Source organism: Stegostoma tigrinum, chromosome 7 (assembly GCF_030684315.1).
Source record: "Stegostoma tigrinum isolate sSteTig4 chromosome 7, sSteTig4.hap1, whole genome shotgun sequence".
Lineage (NCBI taxonomy): Eukaryota > Metazoa > Chordata > Chondrichthyes > Orectolobiformes > Stegostomatidae > Stegostoma > Stegostoma tigrinum.
This window is the reverse complement of record NC_081360.1, coordinates 16,173,510-16,192,553: the sequence shown is the minus strand read 5'-3', so window position 1 is coordinate 16,192,553 and position 19,044 is coordinate 16,173,510. Positions and strand designations below refer to the sequence as shown.

The window sequence follows — 19,044 nt, the reverse complement described above, 5'->3', positions numbered from 1 at the left end:
TTTTATTGCCAAAAATGTCATCACAATTCAATTTCACGTGCACAACATTAACTTAGGAAAATCGTGAATATGCTGGCTTTGACAGGACTTTCCCCACGTTCCCAGTGGAAAGGAAGGTTTAATAATATGGCAAGTTGATTACATATACATTTCTCAGACTATCATATATTTCAAACAACAGAGATGGCACAGAACTTAAATATTGCCGAAAAGTGACATGTTGCTGAATCTTAGATAATAAAGTGTGGAGCTGGATGAACACAGCAGGCCAAGCAGCATCTCAGAAGCACAAAAGCTGACGTTTCGGGCATAGACCCTTCATCAGAGAGGCACTGTTGCTGGATCTTGACATCTTGTGTTCGGACAAAAGCAAGGATGTCAATCATTTTAAAGTTTGGCATTCTTGCATTTACTCTGGTGAATACAAGACAAAAAGCTTCAGCAACAAGTAGTAGGATTATGACAGTAAAGGACTTCAACTTCCCCAGCATTAACTAGGCAGTTATGGCACTAAAGATTTAGAGGGAATGTAATTCTGAAAACGTACTAAAGATAGCTTTTTAGCAAGTGCACAGAAGGCCTGACGAGATGGAGCGGTGCTGAATTTAATTTAGGTAACGAAGTTGGGCAAATGGTTGAAGTATCAGTGGGGAAACATTTTGCAGACAGGAACCATAATACCATTAGGTTCAAGACTTATGAAAAGGACAAGGACAGGCCTGGAACCAAAGTTCTCAGTTTGGGGAAGGCTGATTTTAGTAAGATTAGATATGATTTGGCCAGAATGGACTTGAAGTACATACTTTCTGGTAAATCTTCCCCCAGAACAGTGGGATGCATTCGAGGAGGAAATAAGTAGAGTACTGGGCCTACATGTTCCATCAAATCCTTTGGAAAACGGATGAGGAGGGATATATACGTTGGAGTAACAGAGAAAGGCAAATATCAAGGGCTCAAAACTGCAGAAGCCCAAGAGAACTTTAAACGGAGACTAGGAGAGCTAAAAGGGGACACAAAAGGATACTGGCACGTAAAGTAAAAGAAAATTCTAAGTTGTTTTACAAGTACATCAAGGGTATAAAGATAACAAAGGAAACAGTCGGATTCATTAAGGACTACAGCGGTAATTTGCACATGGACGCAGAGAATATAGTTATGGTTCTCACAAATACTTTGGGTTGGTGTTCACTCGTGACAGGAAGGAGATGAGTATACAAATCAAGGAGAAGGTATGTGATACAATTGAAGAAAATAGCACAGACAGAGAGGAGGTTCTGTGTGGTCCAGCACATTTAAAAGTAGTTTAATCACCTGGGCTGCGTGAAATGTGTACCAGGTTGGTGAGTGAGACAATGGGGGAAATTGGAGGGGAGTGGGGGCAGTGTTTCAGGGTTTCAAACAGATTTTCACTTTCTCGTTGGACACAGGAGTAATGCTAGAGGACTGGAAGACAACTAATTTGCTACAATTATTCAAAAAAGGAGCAAGAGATAAACCAAAAAATTACAAACTAAATCAGTCTAACCTCAGTGGTGGGGAAACTAATGGAAACAATTCTGAGGCACAGAATTAATCAGCATTTGGAGAAGTGGGGATTAAGAAAGAATAGTCACTATGGTTTTGTTAAAGGGAGGTCATGTCTGACCAACTTGGTTGAATTTTCTGAAGAGTGACCAGATGTGTAGATATGGACAAAATATTAAATGTGATCAATTTTGATTTCAGCAAAGCTTTTGACAGTGTCCTTCTTGGGGAACGAAGAGGAAAGATAAGAGTCTATGGAATCCAAGGATTTTGGGTAAATTGGACCCACAATTGGCAGAGTGGCAGAAAGCAGAGGACGCCAGTTAAGGGCGATTTTCCCAAATGGATATCTGTGCCCACAGGGGTCAGTTTCAAGGACTTTGCTGTCTGTGGTTTATGTAAATGATTTAGACTTCAACATAGGAACGTTGATCAGTAAATTTGCAGATGATACAAATTTTGGTAGGGTAGTAAATAGTAATGAGAATAACCTTGGTTTACAAAAGGATATAGACAGCTGGTCAGATAGGGTTATCCATGGTAAATGGATTTTAGTCCAGATAAATGTAAAGTGATGCACATAAAGTAATGGAATACATGAACAGTAGGACTCTGGGAAGCAATGATCTGATGGACGTTGGTGTGCATGCACACTGGTATCTGAAGATATCAGGATAGGTGGATAAAGTGGTTAAGGCTACACATGAGATAACTGACTTTATTAGTCAAGGCTGAGTTTAAGAGCAAGGCAACTAAGCTGGAAGTACATAAAATAACAGTTAAACCACAGCTGGAGTACTGTGTGCAGTTCTGGAATCCATTGCGTGCAGTTCTGGTTGCCCCATTACAGGAAGGATGTGGAAGCATTGGAAAAGGTGCAGAGGAGATTTACCAGGATGTTGCCTGGTCTGGAGCGCAGGCCCTATTAAGAAAGGCTGAGGGACATGGGTCTGTTCTCATTGGAGAGAAGGAGGCTAAGAGGGGACTTAATAGAGACATACAAAGATGATCAGAGGATTAGACAGGGTGGACAGTGAGAGTCTTTTTTCCAAGGATGATGACTTCAGCTTGTACAAGGGGGCATAGCTACAAATTGAGGGGTGATAGGTTTAAGACAGATGTCAGAGGCAGGATCTTTACTCAGAGTGGTAAGGGCATGGAAAGCCCTGCCTGCCAATGTAGTTAACTCAGCCACATTAGAAGCATTTAAACAGTCCTTGGATAAGCATATGGATAATGATGGGATAGTACAGGGGAGGGGCGTAGATTAGTTCACAGTTCGGCACATCATCGAGGGCCGAAGGGCCTGTTCTGCGCTGTATTGTTCTATGTTCTAATCCACATTATAGGAGGATGTGGCAGTACTGGAGAAGGTATAGAGATGATTTATTAAGATGTTGCCTAGGCTGGAAAGCTACAGCTATGAGGAGAGATTGGACAGACTGAGCTTGTTTTCCTTACAGCAGCAGGATTAAGACAGTGCATGATTCAGCTGTAGAAATTGAGGGGCACAGATCAAGTAAACAGGAAGAAGCTCTTCCTCTTGATAGAATAATCAGAGTCATAGAGATGTACAGCGCTGAAACAGACCCTTCGGTCCAACTTGCCCATGCTGACCAGATATCCTGAAGTAACCTAGTCCCATATGCCAGCATTTGGCCCATATTCCTTTAAACCCTTTCTATTCACGCTTTTCAAATTTTCGAACTGTTCCAGCGTCCAACACTTCCACAATGACCAGGGGTATAGATTTAAGGTAAGGGACAGAAGGTTGAGGAAATTTTCCCCAGAGGGTGATGAGAATCTAGAACACATTGCTGGATGAGTGGTAAAGGTAGGAACTCTGGTAATACTTAAAAACTATCTGGATGCGCACTTGCAATGTCAAGGCACACAAGGCTATGGGCCAAGTGCTGGAAAATGAGATTTGAATAGTCAGGCTGACAAAGTATGAAGGTGGATGAACACAGCAGGCCAAGCAGCATCTCAGGAACACAAAACCTGACGTTTCGGGCCTAGACCCTTCATCTGTAGCTCTCTGATGAAGGGTCTAGGCCTGAAACGTCAGCTTTTGTGCTCCCGAGATGTTGCTTGGCCTGCTGTGTTCGTCCAGCTTCACACTTTGTTATCTTGAATTCTCCAGCAACTGCAGTTTCCATTATCTTTGAATAGTCAGGCAATTGTTTTTGACTAGGACAGACACAGCAGGTCGTGGAGCATTTTTCTGTGCTGTAGTTCTCTATAGCTCCTTTCAACAATGTTACATTTTGAAGCAATAAACAGTGATAAGACTTGCGGTTCCCAAAAGTGTGAAACAGTCATACTTTTAGACTCAAACGCTGCAGCTTCATTTTCTGTAGCTCTCAAATCACGCCATGTGCTACAGATTGGTGCCTGTTAGCTCATTACACAAACTACGGTGACAGTAGATGATTGGACACGCTAGATATTTTTGTAGCCATATACATGAACACAGTTTTCAAGTCAAATTGGAAATAATATAGCAATACAGAAGTTATTTTTGCAAATCACACTACCTGCTGATCTTGAAGTCAACCCATTACTGAGCTGTATTACCAACTACATCAAAATGAGTCAAAATTCCCATGCACGCGATAAATGCCAAAAATAACAATTTGGATTAATGTCAGAGGCCAAGACCTCTATTAGGGTGCCGGTGCTCTGAAGCACCTCCACCCATGCAATCCAGTCTTTAGTATGATAGCATAATAGTTATATTACTGGACTAGTAATCTTGAGAGTTGGAATAATGACCCAGAGACATATCCCATCACGAAGTAGGATATTTAAATTCAGGTAAATAAATAAATCAAGAATAAAAAGCTAGCAGGCAAATCAGTATCATGAAACTATTGGATTGTCAGAAAACACAAGTGGTTCAATAATGTTATCTGGGGAAGAAATTTTGATGATCTATTTTGTCTGATGTGTACAGGAGACTCCATACCCACAGTAATGTGTTTGATTCTTGACTGACTTCTGCAATGGTCCAGGAATCCACTCAGTTTTCTCAAGGACACAATGGCATGGGATATTAAACACTGGCCTTGCCAGTGACTCCCATATTTTGATAGTGATACATGAAAAGAAACAGAGTTATCTGGGATAATAATTTGGGTAAGGAATCAACATTAACACACATGGAGTGCAGATTTTAAAAATATCTCAAAATTTCAATGATAAAACAGCACATGATTCATAGTACGTCAAACAATGTACATAAATATCCCAACAATTAGTATTTGATGTGACACTACTTCTGCTTAGCACTGCATCCTCTGCCTTAAGTCTGGTCACTGAAGATGAGACCAGAGTTAGCAAACACTGATTTCTAAAGAATTTAGTTCATGTAATCAATTGGATCTGAAGCATAATTTTTTTTAGAATAGATCTGGTTGTAGTTTCTAACATAAATTAAAATCAGTTCCTCCCATTTGGGTGTCCAGGGCATGCCCAAACAAAATTGTGATAGCTAGAGTATGAGGCAGAATTACAAGTCTGTCAAACATCAGAGGCATTCTCACTGCTGCAGCTGTAACACAGATCTCTCTCATTCTTGTCTGTACAGGAGGATTCTGAAAACTTGTTTTGCCCTGAAGTGTTATGGCTGGACTTCTAGAAATTGTAAAGAGAAAGGACCTATGAGTTTCATTTGTGCGGTGGACTCGAGAGAGAGTATTAAATTAGTGGTGTCAGATAATACAATTAAAGGAACTAACAAACAATGACATAGCACAACAAAAACCATGAGGAATTGGAGACAATGTTACACTTGACTAAGAAAGATGTGTGCAGAGCAGAAATTACACGGAATGGTAAGGGATGAGCAGAAATTACATACAACACAAGTACATTTGGAGATAATTATATTTGGATAAAGACATGTTTTTAAATGAACCATGGTGCAGAAAATCAAAAATAGCTCTTGAGTCAACCGTGAATAAATATAAAATGTTGTAAATAAAAACGCTGCATGATGTGAAAGCAGTCTTCTATGCTACTAACTGACTGCCACGTTTCTTTCTACACCACTACTGATTCAGTTTCAGTATGTAACTTGTTTAACTAGATTTGCATTAAACAAACAAGCTTCATTGTGAAACTTGGAACTAAAGGTAGAAGTATCAAAACCACAACAAGTAGAAACAAATCAAGTTCATTCAATATCAAAAAGTTACAGATATGGAAGAGTTTATTTTTAAAATCAAATTCCATTTTGTCCTGATGATGTTTATGCACGTTTCAGATTTGCAAATCTTTATTCTTAAAATCATGGCAAATTCTGAAAATTTACCTAAATGAGAATGGTCATTTTGGAAATGGCCCTCTGTCATATCTCTAAGTCAGTAAGTTTTATTACTGAAAGCAAAGCATTGACAGTTGTAAAATGTACTTTTGCACATCAAGGTCTGAGAGGTTTAGACAAAATAAAATTCAGGTTCTTACTGTAACAGTAAGGATGCAAAATCACATGTTTGTCCATGGGTTATCTTTAGGCGATAGTACATTACAGTATACATTTTCACCAGTGCTGGTCAGGTCAATGGTTTTCTATACTATTGCTTATTACTAATCTGCTAATTTTAAACATTCTTCTAAGCTGAGGGGTGACAGTGCCTTTCAAAAGCTAAGGCAAAGACTTCATGCAGCTTGCCAATTATATTTTGTCCAGTCACCTAAAAGAACAGGATGTGGTTGTGAGGATTTTCAGTGTGTCTCTTCATCCTGCAAACAGGTGAATTTTCCTGAGTATCCTAATATTTAGTTTTCTAAAGTAAAACTGTAGAAGTAGAAATTATAGAATTGGGCTGAACCAAAAGTTAGAATTTTTCAATACCACAGAAACTGTCCAATTCCAGAACATAAATAGAGGAGATTCAAAATGCTGACACCCAGTCTCTTCCCACTTGCTCTCGTGTATGTAGAGCCTTTATATTTTTTCTGTTACTTACAGTGGCCTTGTAATCACAGAAAACAGAAAGAATTATTCTAAAAGGGGAAGCCATTCAGCCTACTGGGTCCAGGTTACATGAGAAACATCTTTCCAGCCTATCCCTTCCTTCCAGCTTAGATCTTAGATCTGTAGGTTACAACACCCTTAAGTACATATCCTGGTTTTTGTTTAAAACGTGAATGTTTCTGGTTCTAGGACCCTTTCAGACACTAACTTCGAGTTCCAAAGCCCTCTTGGTAACATGATTATTCCACAACTTCCACCACTTTTCTTAAAATTCTCAGGTTCTCGCCTTCCCCTCCCACACGGTCCCACGAGCAAGTTATTTAGGTTTGGAACACAGGAGCTGGGGTTCATCTGTCACCTATTCTATTAGGTCATGGTTGATTGCATCATAACTCAATTTAAAATTTGAGAAGATTTGTAGCTCGATTTGTGGAATTCCCTGGCATGTGCCTGGAGGCCTGCTATTCCAACCAGAACTCCAGTAACAAACATTGAATTAGACAAACCACCAAGGAACAAAAACAGAAGTAATACCAATCACCCCAGCAAACCATGGCACATAATTAATAAGGGGGAAGAGAAGTGACGCTTCACTGAAGGCACACTGACGATGTTACCTAGCAGGGTGACAAAATGTTCGCGACAAAACCCACCAGCTCAGTAAGCATGTCTACAACGTAACTCCATTTAGTCTCATTGTTCCACGTCCCCTTGATATCATCACCAAAAGACCTATTGATCTTTATACGACATTTTTAACTGACCCAGAAATTGCAGCCTTTCCGGGACACAAGTTCCAGGATTCCATTATGTTGTGTGTGAACAAGTGCTTCCCAATTTCCCTTTTAGGGTAATGCCCACTTGTTCTGGACACCCCTGCCCAACAAACATGCTTCTCTGTAACTACATTATTGAATCACTTCCTAACAAACACCTCAATTTGATCATATTTCAGAAGATAAAAGTCAAATTTATGCAATCTGTCCACAATTTTATTTTAAACCCTGATATCTGATGAATCTGCAGCTACATCCCTTCCATAACCAACATATTGATCATTAGGTTCAATACCCAAAAGTGAACGCGATGCTTTCAATGGGGTTAGACAAGGTTCTGCAGAACTGACGCACACCTCCCTCACTTGTGTGTTCCATCTGTCGAGATAAGTCTAATATTCCATTAGATACGATTGTAATCAACAAGGCTGTGTAATAGCTTTCAGTGACTTGTTTAGATATCCATAAACTTCTTTGCTCCTTCAAAGCAGCTAAACATTCTCCATTAAGTTTCAAATTTCAGAACATGAATGTTCTTTCCAATTAAAATGAGAAAAGCGAGAAGTGAGAAAATAAAACCAGCTATTTGCTCCAAAGCTCATCCCTTCGGTACACCAACTCTCCAACTTGTTGCCTAATTATATTTTAATGTTTTGCTCTTGCCTCACAAATTATTTTACTAATTTACTTTACAATATACACCTAAAAGTTATTTTGCAATACTCCACTGTTGATATTTTCTTGGTTCATTTTGAATCAGAGTTCACCTTATTTAAAGCTTCAATACTTTGACAAGGTCACCCTTAGCCACCTTGTTTCCAGGCAGTAAATCTGAAACTGGCTCAATCTTGCTTCACACACTTCAGTGGAATCAGCATTGCTGCTTTATTTAGTTATTACTCTCTCCAGTGCAGAAACTGTTTATCCCTCTCGCAGTATCGTCAAACATGAGCAGAGGATTCAAAGATGCTGAAACAGGGAAAATTGTAGATGAAACATAACTGAGTCTAATGAATAAGGAAAAGCATATGCGTCAATGTTCCTCCAATTCCCTGGGTGCTGGAGCAAATCCCAAAGTACATCTCTAACGGCCCATTTACAGTATTAAGAGGTCTATTGCTGAGTCCAAAAAATGCAAGACAGACGGTCTGAAGAGAACATGGGGACAAAGGTGCAGGGTAGATACATTTCTTCGTCCATCATGACAGTATCAGTACCCATGAAGATGTGTACGACTATTTAGTCAACTATTTTCGAAGTCTATAAATAATCTCTTGGCTAATAAATGAATTCAAAAGGTCAAGTCATCATGGTTAACAGTAAACAGTTCTTCAGCAATACTACAGAGGTATAAATAACATAAAACACTTAGATTTATTGCCCTCAAGTCAGTTGAGACCCAGAAGCAGAGGGTGACAAATCTCTCAGAGTAGAATTTGCAATCCATTCAATTAAGTGCTTTGCACGCCTTTGAAAGTACATAATAAGTCACCAAGAGCAGCATGTGCCTGATACAGTACAACAGTTATTGGTTAGTTGGCAGTCTTTTCATAATCAGTACAGATACACTTACAGATTGCAACGACCCCATCCCATTTCAACATACCATACACATCCAGACAACACAACAAAATAGCTGCAATTCAAAACATATTCAAATTGAGACAATTTGAAATTTCAAACAGTGAATTCCTTCTTTGCTGTGCTATTTAACTTACTTCAATTATTGTACAATTCAAATTTTAGCAGAAAGTGACTGATCAAGACTGCAAGCTTTGGATTGCCAATAAGCATTCCACACAGGCACAATGAGCTAAATGGCCTATTCCAGCTGTGTGGAATCCTGCTTATAATGTCTGCATCAGCCTTGTTCCAGGTGTTTTCCACATGCAAACCATTCATATTTTTCATCTGACAGAGACATTAAGATTAAAAGCCAACAAAAGCATTAATTGCATTAAAACGAAAGGCATTATCATAGTAAAACAATATAATATTACATGATAATGATAGAATGTAAAGTAGCTTACACATTTAATTAATGTCTAGATCACATAACAACTGATGCAAGAATAGAACGGAGACCACAAGTTCAAGTAATTGACTTAGGATACAGTCATGAGGCATAAAGGGATATAACACACCAAAATTATAAGTAGTCATAAAGAAATAATTTATGCCCAGTACACCCAAGGTTGTGTTTAGTCCATTATTCTATAGCTGTTTCCTAACTCCGCTTAATTCCTGATATTGGCTGACACCATAACTGCAACTTCAAACTTCACCTGGAGAGGGGATTGAGACAACACTTTGACTAGGCACAGGAAATTATGATTCTGCTGTGAAACACGTCAGACTGTTGGAGTTTATGCTTTCATGCCCTAACGACCCAATCACAGCACTGGTTCCCTATGTGTTTCCATTTCTACCAATGCAATGTACACGCTTTAGCACATTAGAGTTGGAACAGAAATAGCCCATAAGTCAGCCCCATTAAAGAGAGAGTCCCAAAATGAAACTTACACTAATAGCTACAAATATTCAGAATAAATTGAAGCAGGCTAGGTAAGGAATAACTGATTGTGTGCCCGTCACAGTTCTTTTTTATTCATTCAAGGGATGATGGTGTCATTAGCTTAGCCAGCATTTATTGCCCATTCCTACTTGTCCATTGGTCAGTTAACAGTCAACTATATTGCTGTGGGTTCTCTCTAGTTAAACATGGCCCTCTTGCTACTTAACATCTTAACTTGCCATATTAACAAAATACTCAATGCAATTAGTAGCACAAACTATCCAGTAGGCTTTAAATTTAAGAACTGAAATGAAATTAATTTTCAAATATTGTAACTTTCATTGGCTATATATAATGTGTTATATTTTCATTGCTTTTCTATAATAGTTTGATTAAGTACAACTAAAACAACTCCAAATTCAAGTTCTCCATACAGAAGATATTACTACTTTCAGTAGTTTAATTTCTCGATGTTTATTTGTAATCAAACATCATTTTTTCCACTGATGTTGTTTAAAATAAAAGCTCGTCAAAAAATAGCTGTCAGAAAAATAAAATAACTGACACAATTAATCAGCAACACATGGACTTAAGTGACACAGCTTCCTTCTGTAAACACAGTATGCTTGACTATAAACTGAGAATTCTGACCGTGCCTTTTAAAAAAGGTTCATTCAGCAATAAACACTCACTGACAAACAGATTTGACATGTGCTGTCATCACCAGCAGTCCTAATACACTGGCAGGACTTTTTTTAAAATCTTTGGAACAAAATTCTTAATATTTACAAACCACAACCACAACATGCAATTTGGAAACCCATACTGTAATGGTCACTGAAGATATGAGGTGCAATTAGTTTTAATTATGCAAAGATCACCTGGAGGACTGAAGCAACTCCAAGCAACAAATGCCACCCTAACTGCTTCACATACAACTGGATGATTGCATTTATTTTTACAAACAATATCATAATCTTCAGTCATTGAAGAGACAATTTTAAAAAAAACATTTAAAAACTTTGACAGCCATCCATTTTCTCTTTACTTCTCATCTTAGCAGCATGCCTTCCTCTCTCATAACCCTTTACTTATTAGCTTGTTACTTTCTGCATTGTTATAAATTTGTTGCATGCTAGTACTCAAAAACTTACTTGAGTGCATTAAATTGTAAAATGGATTTTAATGGCAAGAATTACGTGTTTTCGATTTGAAAGAGAGAAGATGCACAAGACCTATCACTGCTGTAGTGTCGCATCCACCCAAACCTTGTTTTGCTTTTGGCCGCTTTTGCTACTTTTCTTGCCCTCAATGTCTGCTTTTGCCGCCTTTCTCACCATCAAGTGTGTTTTTACTGCTTTCTCATGCTGCGCCTCTTCACTGCTTTTCTCACCCTCAGTATTTTTGCTACTTTCCTTAACGTGTGCACTTTCTGCTGCTTTTCTTACCCTGTGTGTTTTGTTTTTGCTGCTTTGCTTACCCTCAATGCTGATGACATGTTCCCTGATCTGGTTCTGCAGGATGGGTTCCTCAATCCTCTCCAGCAGGTCGTAGATGGAGTAGATGTTAGGGTGGACGCTCTCGAAGCGCTGGATCTCCGCTCGGATGGCCGCCGAATTGGCCAACTGCTGCTGGTAATTCATCATTTCCAAACCGTAAAAACAAACCTCCCCCCCCGCTTTCCTCCCCTTCCTCCCCCTGCCCCACAAGGGGAGGGTTTTCTGAAGGGGATGGGGTTTGGGAGCGGGGGGAGGAGTGCTGGGGTGGGGGGCGCAGTGAAGAGGAGGGGAGGGAAGGCCGGACTAGAGCAGGACAACCTCCCCCCAGCAGCCCTGCAGCATCGTCCGCCTCGACGACACTCCCTGCCCCAACCAAAGTGCCACAGGCTGGGCCAGAAGCTGCTCCATAAGCCGCCGGAGTGATGAAGAGAGAGAGTCAGGAAGGAAAGGGGCTGCGTTTTGCGGTCGCGGGCCGGTCTCCTAACAGATGGGATGGCGGACTCCGTCTGCCTCTCTCACGCTCTCTCTCACGTCGTGCTGCTCGCGGGAGGGGAGGGGCGGGGGCGGGAATCACCGGCCGCTGCCGTTAATGTCGTTAATGTCGGTTTAGTCACTGCCGAGGCCGGCTCTCTCTCTCCCTCTCCTGGTCTCTGCTGCCTCTCTCATCCACCCCGGCACCACAACCCTGCCCCCGCTCCCCCCCCCCCCCCCCCCTCAGTTTCTTTTCTATTCTCTCTCGCTGCTATCTTCCTCTCACACTCATTCAAACATTATTTCTCCTCACAGTTTCTGTCTTCACTTTGAGTCTTTTTTTTTGTTCTCTTCCTCTCACTCATTCCTCTCTCACCTGCCACTTTCCACTCTTGAGTCTGTCCCGGCTATCCCTTTGGCTGCCTCTCTTGCTCATTCTCCCTCACTGAAACCTTCCCTTCCTCACTTTCTCTCTCTTCTTCACCCTCAGTCTCTCCCTCTCTCCATTTGGTGGTTCTCTTACATTCTGCATCACTCAATCTCTCTCTTCCTCAACCCTCTCCCACACTCCTTTGCCCTCACTTCTTCACTCTCTCACTCTGCTACGATTTCCTATTGTTCTTGTCATATTCACCAAGATACAGTGAAAAGTATTGTATTGCATGCTGACGAGACAAATCATACCTTTCATAAATACATTAGGGTAATTGAACAGTGTGCAGAATATGGTGTTACAACTGTAGGGAAGGTGCAGAAAAATATCAACTTTAATATATGAGAGATCTGGGAAAATAGCTGGAAAGAAGCTTTTCTTAAATCTTTCAGTACGTGTATAACCGAGGTGGGAGTGGTCATCGATTATGTTGACTGATTTTCCGAGGCAGCAGGAAATATAGACTGAGTAAATGGAAGGAAGGCTGCTTCTCATTTTAATTCTCCCCTCCACTCCCCTGACAACATGTCCATCCTTGGCCTCCTCCACTGGCAGAGTGAGGCCACATATAAACTGGAAGAAGAACACCTGATATTTTGCCTTGGGAGCTGACAGCCCAATATTGACTTCACCAGCTTCAAAATCCCTTTACCCAAGCCTCATCCCATGTCTAGCCCTCACCTTCCTGACCTGACCTGTCCTTCGTCCTTCTCACCTATCTACTCCACCCTTCCCATGGACTAATCACAATACCCCCTACCTGTATCTACCGACCACCATCTCTCCTACCTTTCACCACCCCAGCCCCACCCCTTCCATGTATTTATTTCTGGGCTCCCCTCACCAGTCCTGACAGAGTTTCAGCTCAAAACGTTGACTTTCCTGCTCCTTGGACGTTGTCTGACCTGCAGTGCTTTTCCAGCCTCGCAACAATAGACCCTGTTAGTAAAAATATCAGCTTGATGCCAGCCAAAGGGCCCATTCCTGTGCTGCACAGTACACACATACCAAGTCAGATAATATTAAACTCTGATAATTTCATGTCAGGTGTAGGGGTGAGGCAGAACTGGCTAAAATGCTGATTAGTTAACCAGGTAAAAGCAAGGAACTGGGCAATTTCAAACGGGCAATTGCAGCCTAGCCAAACAATGTCAACTCTGCTGAGAATTATCAGTCTGGCAGGACCTACCCAATGCCAGGCAGTGGTCTTCTTCTCATATATCAGGCACAGCCAGATGTAAACATCCACTGAGCTGGACTTTAGCAGCTTTTCATTCAGTTAGCTTAGGAATATTCAGACTAGCGAGTTTTGAGAAGATTTGTAGCTCAGGTTGAGGTTCTGGATGTGAGTTTGCTCGCTGAGCTGGAAGGTGAGTTTTCAGACGTTTCATCACTTTTTTTATTTGAAAAAATATACTTTATTCGGAAGATGTACAAAAAATAAAACATATTTACACACCCAGTCATGCAAGCCGCTCCGGGTTACCCAGGGGGTACATACACCAACTAAAGGAAAAAAACAAAGAAGGAGAAAAAAAAACAAAGCAAAGAAAACACCCCGGCAGTCGTCACCCCTCACAGTCCCCCATTTGGCCCCCTGACCAGTTGGGGAAGGCGCCAGCTGGGCCCAGTTACCAGATAGGGTTCTTTTGCCTATTCTGGACGAGGGGTTTCATACGGTGGTCTTTTCCCACTGCGCCTTGGCAGCGGCTGCCCCAAGCTTTAGCGCGTCCCTCAGCACGTAGTCCTGGACCTTGGAGTGCGCCAGTCTGCAACACTCGGTCGGGGTCAGTTCTTTCAGCTGGCAGACCAGCAAGTTGTGGGCAGACCAAAGAGCGTCTTTCACCGCATTGATGGTCCTCCAGGCGCAGTTGATGTTGATCTCGGTGTGCGTCCCCGGAAACAGCCCGTAGAGCACGGAGTCCCGCATCACGGAGCTGCTCGGGACGAACCTTGACAAATACCACTGCGTCCCCCTCCAGACCTCCTGCGCATAGGCACACTCCAGAAGGAAGTGATCGACAGTCTCGTCCCCCCCGCAGCCACCTCGAGGGCAGCATGCGGTGGCGCAGAGATTCCGGGCACGCATAAAGGATCTCACTGGCAGAGCCCCTCTCACCGCCAGCCAAGCAATGTCCTTGTGCTTGTTTGAAAGTTCTGGTGATGAAGCATTCTGCCAAACGACTTTGGCAGTCTGCATGGGGAACCACACGACGGGATCCACCCTCTCCTTTTCCCGAAGGGTCCCAAGGATACTACGTGCTGACCACTGCCTGACGGCCTTTTGGTCAAAGGTGTTTCCTTTCAAAAATTTCTCCACGAAGGACAGGTGGTACGGAACGGTCCAACTACTCGGAGCGTTCCGCGGCAATGAGGCCAGGCCCATCCTTCGCAACACCGGGGACAGGTAGAACCTCAGTAAGTAGTGACACTTGGTGTTTGCGTACTGAGGATCTACGCACAGCTTGATGCAGCTGCACACAAAGGTAGCCGTCAGGGCGAGGGTGGCGTTCGGTATGCCCTTTCCCCCATTTTCCAGGTCTTTGTACATGGTGTCCCTGCGGACCCGGTCCATCCTCGACCCCCAAATGAAGTGGAAGATGGCCCGGGTGACCGCAGCGGCGCAGGTCCAGGGAATAGGCCAGGCCTGCGCCACATACAACAGTACCGAAAGCCCCTCACACCTGACAACCAGGTTCTTACCCGCGATGGAGAGGGACCGGAGCGTCCACCTGCCCAGCTTCTGCTTCAATTTGGTGATACGCTCCTCCCAAGTCTTAGTGCACGCCCCAGCTCCACAAAACCAAACACCCAGCTCCTTCAGGTAGTCTGTCCTGACGGTGAAGGGGACGAAGGAGCGGTCGTCCCAGTTCCCGAAGAACATGACCTCGCTCTTACCCCTATTGACTTTGGCACCTGAGGCCAGTTCAAACTGGCCGCAGATGTCCAATAGTCGACTCACCGACCGACGATCGATGCAGAAGACGGCGACATCGTCCATGTACAGGGAGGTCTTGACCTGAAGGCCTCCGCTGCCTGGGATAGTCACGCCCTTCAGGCTCACGTCCTTCCTGATGGATGCGGCGAAGGGCTCCACACAGCACACGAACAAGGCAGGAGAGAGCGGGCAGCCCTGCCTGACTCCAGATCTGACAGGAAAACTGTCCGATTCCCACCCGTTGATCGAGACTGCGCTAACGATGTTGGCGTAGAGCAGCCGGATCCAATTGCGGATGCCCTCCCCGAACCCCAATTTGGAGAGGACTCGTGTAAGCATGAGAGACCCTGTCGAAGGCCTTCTCCTGGTCCAGGCTGACAAGGCAGGTGTCCACCCGCCTGTCCTGTACATAGGCGATCGTATCCCTGGTGAGCGCGAGGCTCTCAGCGATCTTCCTGCCCGGCACAGCACAGGTTTGGTCAGGGTGAATCACCGACTCCAGGACAAACCTGACCCGGTTGGCTATGACCTTGGCCAGGATTTTGTAGTCCACGTTCAAAAGTGAAATGGGACGCCAATTCTTAATTTCTTCCCTCTCCCCCTTCCTCTTGTAAATGAGGGTGATGATGCCCTTCCTCATGGACTTGCACATTTCCCCTGCCCGAAGCGCACTATCGTACACCTCCAGCAGGTCCTGGCCGACCAGGCCCCACAGAGCGGAATACAGCTCGACCGGTAAGCCATCGCTTCCGGGAGTCCTATTCCTCTCCAAGGACTTGAGGGATCTGGTCAGCTCGTCCAGGGATATCGGACGGTCCAGCCACTCCCTCGTGCCGTCGTCTAAGACCTCCATGATAGACGACAGGAACGACTCGGAGGCCGTGCTGTCCGTGGGCTTCATGTCGTACAGTCCGGCATAGAAGGATCTGCTGATCCTCAAAACGTCGGGCCGAGACGACGTCACCGAGCCATCGTCCTCCTTCAGCCGGCTAAGCACAGAGCTCTCTTTGTGCACCTTCTGAAAGAAGAAACGCGAGCATGTCTCGTCCTGCTCCACGGAGCGGACCCTGGACCAGAAGATTATCCGGGAGGCCTCCGCGGCGAAGAGCGAGGCTTGCTGGCCCCTCACCTCGCGGAGGTCCTCCGTGACATCGACCCCCATCAACTGCAGAAGGAGTAGGTTCTGTACCCTTTTTTGGAGTCGCGACAGCTTTCCCCGCCTCTGTCTCGCCTTCTGAACACCCTTGAGGACAAAAAACCTCCTGATGTTCTCCTTCACCGTCTCCCACCAGTCGCCCGGAGACTCAAAGAGGGGTTTCACGGTTCTCCAACCGGCGTACTCCCTCTTAAGCTCCTCGACGTTCTCTGGGGTCAACAGAGTCGTGTTGAGCTTCCACGTCCTTTTGCCGGCCGGCTGGTCGTCCTGTAAGTGACAGTCGGCCAGCAGGAGGCAGTGGTCAGAGAAGAACACCAGCTCGACGCCAGTGGACCTGACCGAGAACGCCTGTGACACAAACAGGAAGTCTATCCTTGAGCGGATAGACCCGTCTGGCCACGACCAGGTGTACCTCCGCTGTGCTCCATTTGCAGGGGTGCTGAAGATGCCGAGCAGCTTGGCATCCTTCACCGTGCCCATCAGGAATCTGGACGTGACGTCCAGTTGACTCCCCCGACCCGCTGTCCCCACACCGGATCTTCCATCTGCATCGATGATGCAGTTGAAGTCTCCGCCTAGGATGACCGGCCTGGACAGGGGTGGAAGCCGCTGCAGGACGGCCAACCGCTCACTCCGTACCGCTGGGGCGTACACGTTGATCAGCATCAGGGGAGCGTTCCTGTAGGTGACGTCAGCCACTAGGAGGCGCCCCCCCCAGCACCTCCTGAACTTGAGAGATGGTGAAGTTGCGCCCCCGCAGCAGAATAGCCAGGCCCGAGGAGCGACAGTCGTTACCCCCCGACCAGATCGAAGGCCCACAGGTCCAGTCGCCAGACCATTTCCCATACCTGCCGAGGTGCGATATCCCGCACTCCTGCAGAAACAGGAGGTCCGCCTCGATGGTGGTCAGGTAGGCCAACGTGGATACACATCTTGCGGTGGACCTGACACTGCGCACATTAATGCTCGCAACTCGTACCCCCATTGTGGGCAGTGACCGCAGTACCCTCCCCAAGTCCAAGGTCCAGCCCCTCCATCTGTCCCTTCATGCCCATTGCCCGGGCTAACTGCTGGATGCTCTCCGGGCTCAGGAAACCGTCTGTGCTGCCTTCCGGGTGGCATCCCCACGTCAGGCATGCGGAGGCAGGAGGGTCTGGCTCTGGGTCAGGCTGGGGACGCGCTGTTTCCTCCTTCCCGCCTGGAAGTTCCGGGGGGCCCTCCAGTGCCCCAGCCGCACTTGACTGGGTGTCGGAGGGAGCCTCAGGACGCCTCCATCGACTCCGGGTTGTCGGGGTGGGAGCGGAGGCTGCAGTGGTGCTTTGCTGGCCTCGGGCCCATTCTGCGGGGCTGGGCCCTCCTGCACGACCTGGCCCTCCTGCACATTAGTGGGGTCCTTGCTGGGCCCTGGTGCCTTCCTGTCCTCCAGGGGGGGGCTGGCCCCGCATTGCCCCTGCCGGCGACCTGGGCGTAGGTGGTCCCCCGCTGCTGGCATGCCCTATAGAGGTGACCCGCTTCCCCGCAAAGGTTGCAGCTTTTCTCTTGTGGGCAATCCTTTGCAAGGTGTCCCTCCTCCCTGCAGTTCCTGCAGATGGTGGCTTTGCAGTCGGCCGCCACGTGACCTGACCTACCACAGGCATGGCAGACTTTAGGTTGCCCTGCATAGGTCAGGTAGCCCTTGCACCCGCCGATCGCGAAGCTGGACGGTGGGTGTACGACATTCCCATCTGTGCCCATCCTCAGCGTCACCTTGACCTGCCTCTTACTCATCCAGATGCCAAAGGGGTCCATGATGTCAGTTAGGTCCCCTTCCACCTTCACATACCTTCCGAGGAAGGTCAGGACATCAACTGCTGGCACATGCGGGTTGTACATGTGTACAGTCACCATACGGCTCCTCTGCGCTGGCATCACAAACAGCGGGACAGCGATCAATACAGAGAGGGGGCCCTCACCTCCTTTCTCCTTGAAAACCTCCAGGAAGCGCTCACAAAGCTTGGCACTCCTGAAGGTCACATCGTAAAAACCTCCTCCGGGAAAATCCTGCAGGCAGTAAATGTCCGCAGCAGCGAACCCACAACAGTCCAACAGGACCCTCTTCACGAAGAAGGTGCGGTCCACAGGTGCACCTTCATCCACCTTCTTTACGGAAACACGAATGGTGTTCTGGACCCCCTGACCTGGGGCACGAGCACTTGCCGCAGCCATCGTTGCAGGTTGGCTGCTCGCCTGAACCAGCGTTAGGCCGAAACCAGCATTAAGATCAACCGGTCACAAGGGTGCACAGCCAACCCAACATCCTCCTTTCACCTCCAACACAGCACTCTCCTCCTCTCGGTCCACAAGAGAGTGGGTCTTTATTTTGTTCCAGATGTAAGCTGGTTCACTGATCTTGAAGGTTTGTTCCCAGACGTTTCGTCACCATTCTAGGTAACATCATCAGCGAGCCTCCGACGAAGCGCTGGTGTTATGTCCCGCTTTCTATTTATCTGGTTAGGTTTACTTGGGTTGGTGATGTCATTTCCTGTTCTTTTTCTCAGGGGATGGTAGATTGGCTCCAAATCAATGTGTTTGTTGATGGAGTTCCGGTTGGAATGCCATGCTTCTGGGAATTCTCGTGCGTGTCTGTGTTTGGCTTGTCCTAGGATGGATGTGTTGTCCCAATCAAAGTGGTGTCCTTCCTCATCTGTATGTAAGGATACGAGTGATAGTGGGTCATGTCATTTTGTGGCTACTTGATGTTCATTAATGAAC

General features: G+C 45.5%; 1 protein-coding gene across 3 annotated transcripts in view; it reads right to left on the bottom strand.

Annotated features, from left to right (window-relative positions):
- Positions 1-11,850, bottom strand: part of agap1 (ArfGAP with GTPase domain, ankyrin repeat and PH domain 1) — a 667,156-nt gene extending 655,306 nt beyond the window's left edge. For all 3 annotated transcript variants that reach the window (XM_048534221.2, XM_048534222.2, XM_048534223.2), the window contains exon 1: positions 11,277-11,850. In XM_048534221.2, coding sequence (XP_048390178.1) covers positions 11,277-11,442 — 166 coding nt within the window. In that variant the 5' untranslated portion in view covers positions 11,443-11,850. The remainder of the gene's footprint in view (positions 1-11,276) is intronic.
- Positions 11,851-19,044: the final 7,194 nt, after the last annotated feature.